At 39.5% G+C, this 7,976-nt stretch overlaps 1 protein-coding gene across 1 annotated transcript in view; it reads left to right on the top strand.

The window, feature by feature from the left end:
• Nucleotides 1–2,121: 2,121 nt before the first annotated feature.
• The window catches only part of CD109 (CD109 molecule), a 70,044-nt gene continuing 64,189 nt past the window's right edge, over nt 2,122–7,976 (top strand). The window contains exons 1-2 of the mRNA XM_026695141.2: nt 2,122–2,660; nt 3,305–3,465. Of these exons, the coding sequence (XP_026550926.2) occupies nt 2,551–2,660; nt 3,305–3,465 (271 nt within the window). The 5' untranslated portion in view covers nt 2,122–2,550. The remainder of the gene's footprint in view (nt 2,661–3,304; nt 3,466–7,976) is intronic.

Below are 7,976 nucleotides of genomic sequence, written 5' to 3'. Positions count from 1 at the left end.
CATTTCCAGCAACTTCTTAATCAGTATATCCAGAATGATGGTATTAAAAGCCGAGTTGTAATTAACAAAAAGTATCTTGTATGATCAAATTCAGCATCCAGGCCATGTCTGCATTTTTGACACATATGGCTGTAGATCTATTGATCGCAACAAAAAACTGACTGACCGGCTTATGAACAGGGCCTATATTAGTTTGGTCTGTGTTAAGCTCAATGCCACCCTGGCAGGCAGGCATTATCCAGCAGCACCACTGGGAGGAGCAGATCTCACCACCATGTTGATCCCAACTTGTGAAAGATATTTGTTCCAGAATTAAGTTTAGCCCTTTTAGGAAAGGTGTCAAGATACATCAGGAACAGTAGGTTGATGATTGTCAGCATTCTTGGATGGGTTGCACTTCTCCATATTTGAACTGGTGTGCAGCTTGGGGTTCTCCTGGCCTTTTAATTACTGTTTGGCCAAACAGGTGGCAGTCGTGACCAGGAGGATCTTTGCATGGGTTCATCTTACGTGCCACTTGCCCTCTTTTCTTGAACAGGAGGCAGTTCAGATCAATCATGTCTTGGGCTTATAATTACAATTTGCTGTCTATGGGAGTATCATAAGAGGCCCTTGTCATTTTACCATGTGTCATTACTGCTATGTGAGCTGTATTTGTATCTACCTGGCTTCTGGGTACAATTCAAGATGCTGGTTATCACCTTTAAAGCCTTTCAAGGCATAGTGGTTGGTTTATCTCCTGTTGTTCCAGATCCATTCAATTAAACATTGTCACTGTATGGGACCAAGGAAGTATGCCTTCTCTGTTGCTGCCCCTCCCTTCTGTATTAGCATTCCCCCAGAGATGAATGTACCATAATTTCTCCTGGGACTCTTTAAAAAACACCTAAAGTGTGCAGCTGAACAGTCCCGATAAGGACCATGGAGTAAGAGGCTAGATGCATGTTTTCTTTGCTCTTTTTTTAAAAAAAATAATTAGGCCAACACATTTTTAAATGGCTAAGCAAACATACTGCATACATTGAAGTTGGCATGTCTGATATGAGCACATCAGGATAGTTTAGATTAGAACACTCCACCGCCCTTGCCTCTTTATAGAACATTACATCAACTTTCAAGTGTTGTTCAGATGCAGAAGTTCCAAACAGCTTATGTTCCTGCAAAGTAGTAATCCTAGGACAACTCATTTTCACAAATAAGTCATTTTTTTCATCAACATGGACATATTAATGAATGATTTACCAGAAGGCAAATCAGTCAGAAACTAATTCTATCATAGTGCAAAAGTAAGTTGTGGACCATCTGAAATAATAAACCTACTTGTCCAGAATTGTTTTGTAACGACTTTCATATAAGTACCATCATACATGGATTTCTAGCCATCTATTCCACAGGAAACTGACCCTTCTTCAATCATAGTCCCTCCGGTGCCATCATTGATTGGCAATTTTTTATGCAGAATGTGAAGAGTATTGTAAACCTTCACAGATAATTAATATCCAAACAGAGAAGCACCTGCCACATAATATTCCAGACTCCAATTGTTAAGCTGTAGGACTACTGGAAGAAAAGTTGCCTATCCGTCACCAATTTAGAAAGATTGAAAAGAAAACAAAAAATTGATCTGTCATTATAAATCAAGTCCGATAGGAAGAGGATATCTGAACAGAATACAATTCCAAAATTGGAAATAAGAGAATAGAGGATAGCAGATCAATGTTGATGTCTTACATCCTGCAACAATACCTCCACACATCATTAAACAATATCTCCAATTGCAAATCCTTGGGAAGGACTTAACAGGGTGGATAAAAATATCAAATTCAATATAAACGTCTGCTTAATTGTGCAATGAACCATAAAAATAAAGGCAATAAAGCACAAAGAACTGGAGCTATGTTTTAAAATCTTCTAATTGATAAATTATCTCCCTCGAGCTTTCTGGCAAGCCTAGACTGTCTCACATCCTATTCACTTAGTCTTAGATCCATATTCCAAAGAAACTGAAGATTAGTTACCAACTTCAGCAAGGCAGGTCGCAGCCTGTTGCAAACCAGCTAAGTGGGAACATCCCTCTGCTGGAGTCTGTTATTTCCATTTCTGACTCAACCCATCTGACCTTTTCTTCTAGCAATCCAGTTTGTTTCCCCCCTAATTTGCTGGCCTTGCGCTGGACCGCTTAAAAACTTCAATTTCTTTCAGCTGACAGATCTACGCAGCGAGAGAACACGCATCGTGGACCAGAAAGGCACCACGGAAAAACCCTCGCCGGCCCTACCTTCTCTCCAGCTCCTTCTTGCCGGCCTTTCCAGTGGGAGGGTGGGAAAGGCTCGTGAGCACGAAGGCCTGTCCTCATTTAGGCAGGAGCCTCCGAGTTGGTGGAATAAGAAGGGCGGCGGCGGAGAGCCGGCGCTACTCCAATCTCGACACAAGGAGCTGCTTTCACTTTCCGAATTAGCGCGGTTTAGCTCGAAAAGGCGGGGGGGGCGCTGCGAGTGGAGGGGGACCACCGTTGTCTCCAGTTCGGCTGCCCGGTGCCCCAGAAGAAAGATGCGGCTCTTAATGGAAGTTGTTCTCGCTCCCCGGAGGAGCTCTTGGCTGTTCCCCATCTTCCCGTTCATGTGGGGCTTCGTGATAGCTTCATCGCTTGTTAATGCTCGGTAGGGGAAAAAGGGGGGGATGGGGGTTAGTGGACGAGAAGGGACTGAGAAAGGGAATTATGGAAGGAGGGGAGAAAATTGGGGCAGAGCATGTTTGGGGGGAATTATGTTCTTCACGGGAGGCCTAAATTTGCATTTTGCTAATCTGGAGCAAAATGCAGGGTATTAGGCGCTGAGTTAAAGTTGCCCAAACAACTGCTTAATTTTCTGGATGCAGATGATTCAGGCATGAATGTATGTGGGGCCAGAAGCCTGTGGAAAGATTGTTAAGGGAAACATTATTTTTCTTTTAATCATTGAGGAAAACCTCCTTCCTTATGTTTCTATATCTGTATCTCAGTATATCTCAGAGATTCAGGTCTCTGTTGCTTAAGTTTTAATCATATCCTTATCAAGAACTATATAAGGATACAGGTTTTTTTTCTATATATAGTACGATCATCCTCTGCTTTTATTTTGTCCCCCCAAACTCCTAAAAATTTGAAATGGTATGAGAGATAAGAGCAAGACACGTTTTTGATGAGTTGCCTTAATTCCCTCAAGGTTGTTCTAGTTCATATAGGTAGCAATAGCTTATAATATTATGCATTTTAATAACAATTGTCAATAAGTATGAAGACTTTATTTCTTTTTGTGATTTCTAGACCCACATACCTGTTGGCAGTTCCTAAAATAATCCGACCTGGAGCAAATCTAACTATTGGAGTTTGTCTCTTGAAGGAAAGCCCTTCAAGCATCAGAATACAAGCGCAAGTACTCTTGGCAAATCGATCCATATTACAAGGAGAAGAAGTCTTTCAAAGAGGTGAGATGGTTGCCTTGGACTGGAATGCAATGAGATTTATTCATTTAATTTATTTATTAAACTTACATGTCACCTATCTTTCTGTCCAAGGTGACTCAAATTAACTTCTATGTTTACAGTACAGTCCTAAATATGTTTATTCAATTCTCATTGTAATGCAAGTGTTTTAGTCATGCTTAGGATGGCAGACAAAGTTGGCATTTGGATGGGGTCTTATTGAAATAACTGCATAGCAATTTGAGTTCAAAATGTTCACAAATGCTCTAAAGTATGTGGGTGTAATCTATATGGGATTACAAGTATAATTATTTGATGAGCTACTAGCAGATTATATATATTAGGGCTTGAATTCCAAAGGAAGAGAAAACTATACATTATTTTCACCTCCTTCCTTGACTTTGTTGCATAGGGAATCATTGCTATTAATATAACATCTGCCTAAGATTCTTTGAACCTAATACCACAAAACATCTGAAATAAAGTCAAACTATGCTTTTTCATGATCGTTCAATAAGTCCCCTTTCAAAATAATTTATATAGGGTCATCATCACTCCCATGAGGCCAGGGCAATTTTTATCCTAATGAAAATTCCCCCTGCCCAACAGTTTATTCTTAAAACAAGTCAAGAATAAATGTGCATGTGTAGTTAAGTAGAGATGTAAGAACACAGTTTTTCTCTGTTGTTGCTACTATCCACATATAATAAACAGCTAATGTTAGAAGTGGCTTTATAAAGCCACTTAATTCCCCTACCTCCTTTCCTCCCTCTCCCCCCCATGCATTTCAGTGAGAGCAGATCAGATATTATCTTTTCCAATAATACTTATTTTAAAAGAAATATGGCTTGATTAGTATGCAGTTGATACTTTCAAAGAATTAAATGGAGGAACACTTATGAGTTATTAAAGATAAAGTTGTTCTACTGATTAATTTACACAAAGGAAGAGTGCTAACTTTCAAAAGCATTGGCAGCAAAATCTTTTGCTTATAATCTGTGTCTCTTGTATCAACACATTGTTTTTCACAAGTTAAGTGGGGGGTTGTATTGCATTTCCTCAATAGAAGAAGAAATGTAATGTTTTTACAACAAGAACACAACTTTAGAGGCAAGATTTATGAACTCTTGGCAACAAATGAATAGCAGCTCTGTGAGCTATTTTCAAATCAGTCAGTCATTCAAACACATTTTGAAAATAGTATTAATAGCAACTTCTTTTCCAAAACCATAGCAAAGAATGGTAGATTTACAACATATGGGAATTTCCATATATAAAGGAAATTCCTGGGAACAGATCAAATTGGAAAAAAAAATAGTCTATCCAATTGGGATATAAAATTGTTTACCAATTTGTTTCTAACATACCTTGGAAACTTCATTTTTCTGTTGGCTCTCCCTTGTTAAAGTTGTACTGTGTGCCTTTTGAGAAATTGATCCCACGAATAAAAATCTGACCAATGATTAGTGAAGCAGGTTTTATAATGAAAAGGAGTTTAGTATAAGAAAAACACAGGTGGTTAACAATATTACAGGTTGTCCTCGATTAACAATGGAAATTGGGACTGGAATTTCTGTGACTATGAAATACAGTTATAAAGTGCAATATATAACATCACTTAGCGATGACAATTCCGAAGTTCCTGTTGCTGTCGTTCAGGTTCACAGGTCAAATGACAACTTCGGTACCATTTCTTGCTGACTTCCAATAAGCAAAGTCAGTAGGGAAACCAACAGGAAGTTGCATGTCCCAGTCAGCTTGCAAGTAGGCTAGTCAGCAGTAAGTGACTGCTGCCTGGTGGGAGAGGGCATGTAAAGATACATGAGTTGTTTGTGTGATGCAAGTGTACTATCATTGGGGTGGCTGATGTAGAGTTTATGTTGAAGTAATTCCCCGTTAGGAGAATGAGTGCATACAGGGAGACGTAGTGAGAGAAGTGTTGAATAATACACACACAGCAAACAGATACACTGTACAGTAAATGTAGGTTTTTACTTCCAGAAACGTTTAAGCAAAGTTCAAACACAGTCCAAAGTCATTCACAGGTAAGGCAGTCAATTTTCAGTCCAGGGATAATCCAGTAACAAAGTCCAGTATCATAAACAGTTCAGTAACAGACTTACATCAAATCCAAAAATATCAGTCAATTAGGAGGAACGGCAATACTCTCCAACAGAAGGAAACAGAGACTTACTCACTTCACAAAGACTTCTGAGACTAAGACTAAACAACCCAGGTTTCTGGCTCCATCTTATGGCCATTTTAGAAACCACACCCAATTACACTTTTAGCATTCCCTTAAAGAGGCAGTATTAAAATGCCTATCCTGGTTTATATATTTCCAACCCAAATAGCTGTTAGGTGACTTACATTCCTAACTGTGTAGGAGGTTGCATAAGGGGCTGGTGCAATGCTGGTATTCTACCGGTTCAGCCCGGTTCTGCCGAGCTGGTAGCGGCGATGAGCAGCGGAGACTGAACTGGTTCTCTCTGCCGCTCTGCTGTTGGGCCCACCTGCCCGCCCAGGGTCCCATACTCACCTTTATCCTCTGCTTTTGAAGCACAGCTGCTTTGCATGGCACAACAGAGTGCCGTGTGGCATCTGCTGAAGCGACCTGCCGAGTGCAGGCTTGCAGGAGGTGAGTTGGAACACCTCTGTGCCTGCGCAAAGTGCGTGTTTGGCACATGTGTGCATGCAAAGTGTGTGCACGCGCCCAAAGCACGCCCATCAAGCCACGCCCACCGAATCGGTGGTAAAACTTTTTGGAATCCCACCACTGTAAATGTGACAGGGCAGGTGTGTGTGTGACTGCTGAAGGAAGTGGGAGACTTATTAGTAACTCACAACTTTTCTTACTGTGTTCCTCATTGACTTTTCTGGTGCTGTAATTTTGAGAACAGGTCGTAAGAACCACTCATTCAATGCTATTGTAACCTTGAATGATATCTGAACAAGCAACCATTAACCTGTATAGAAGTAGGCACTCTTTGCATGTAGCTACCTACACCCTGCAGAGAAGCGAGAGAGCAAGTACTCTATGCAGCTTTACACCTGGGAGCAAAGACAGAAGGAAATGAACTGAGATTAGCAATTTCCTAAACAAACAACAGGTAGAGTGATAGACAAAGAAGGGATATAGTAAGTCATTAATTCTTTATCTTCACTCTACTGTCACTTTTGGTCCATATGCAATGAGGTAGTTGAAGAATCAATAGTATCCAGATACAAATTATGCAAGAGGGGTACACTGCTGTTACAGAAGCCCTGCACCTTTGCAGTGTGTTAACATCACATGCATTTAAAAAGGGATGGGGGCTTCAGGTTCCCATCTTGCAGATTTTGAATCATTCCATGGATGCATGGGCTATAGGTCCCCAAATTCACACTTTAAACATAGGAACTGGGAAGTAAGATAGTATTTGGAAGCTACTCAGGCAGGATCCTCCCTGATTCACTGAAGTATAAGGAAGAATAAAATAAAATCACCCATGTAAGATTCTGTTGTTATACCCTATCTGAGTAAAATAAAGTTCTAGCCTTCCTTTGAAGTTGTTATTTCTGGGCTGGTCTACCTAGTGGGCTAATATCCAGCCACTGGGTTTTGTATCAGCAGTAGTCTAGCCAAGCAGTGATTAAGGCATTAATTAAGGCATTACTATATTCCAGGGCACTCTGGAAGTAAGTATGGTTGTAATAGACACTAATACATTAGTCAAAACCTCTCTAGCTTATACAAAACTACCAGTGAATCCCGACTGGCCCTTTGCTGTTCTCTTCCAGACTTGATTCTTGCTACAAGGTTGTTACAGGAAAAAAAAATGGAGAAGAGAATGTCGTACATACCACCTTGTGCCCATAGAGGAAAGACAAGATGTAAATTTAATTAATAGTTATATTGTATATACAAGAAAGCCATCTGTTCTTTTTGAGCTATAATATGGCAAATGAGATACAACACAGAATTTTCAAATGACGAAAGAGGAATAATATCTAAAAAGCATTTTAATAAAACCCTAAAGATTTTTGCAAGGCAAATAATTTGAAGAGAAAAAAAAGCTATGAAATAATTCTATTCCATGTATTCCGTTCCCTGTTGGCAATGCACTCAGTGTTTTATGGTTGTGTTATACATCCCAGATATATTAAATATATTATTCATTTGAACCCTAAAGATGGTATACAGGTGTTTATTAGTGAATTGCTAAATTATTTTGTCATTTCTCTTCACATAGGTTACATTTCATTTCTCTTCATTTTTAATGACTAGGATATAGCTCCAATTTTTTTTATATGGTCCTGCAACAATAAAAATTGGCTGCTACAAATAAAATGGTTACATTCATACACCACACTAAAACATATTCTCCCTAATAATCTTATTATTGACCAAATCACAATACAGTCAAGAAGTGTCGCAATCGGTAAACCAAAGTTAAGCAAAATATGGGCCAGCCAGTTATGACAATCTGGTCACTGGATGCATCAACTCATTTAGGAAGAAAAACATTTTCTAA

This window comes from Pseudonaja textilis, chromosome 1, assembly GCF_049901715.1.
Source record: "Pseudonaja textilis isolate UNSWEBS1 chromosome 1, rPseTex1.2, whole genome shotgun sequence".
Classification (NCBI taxonomy): domain Eukaryota; kingdom Metazoa; phylum Chordata; class Lepidosauria; order Squamata; family Elapidae; genus Pseudonaja; species Pseudonaja textilis.
Note: the sequence above shows the minus strand (reverse complement) of the source record. Positions and strands in the feature narration are given on the sequence as shown.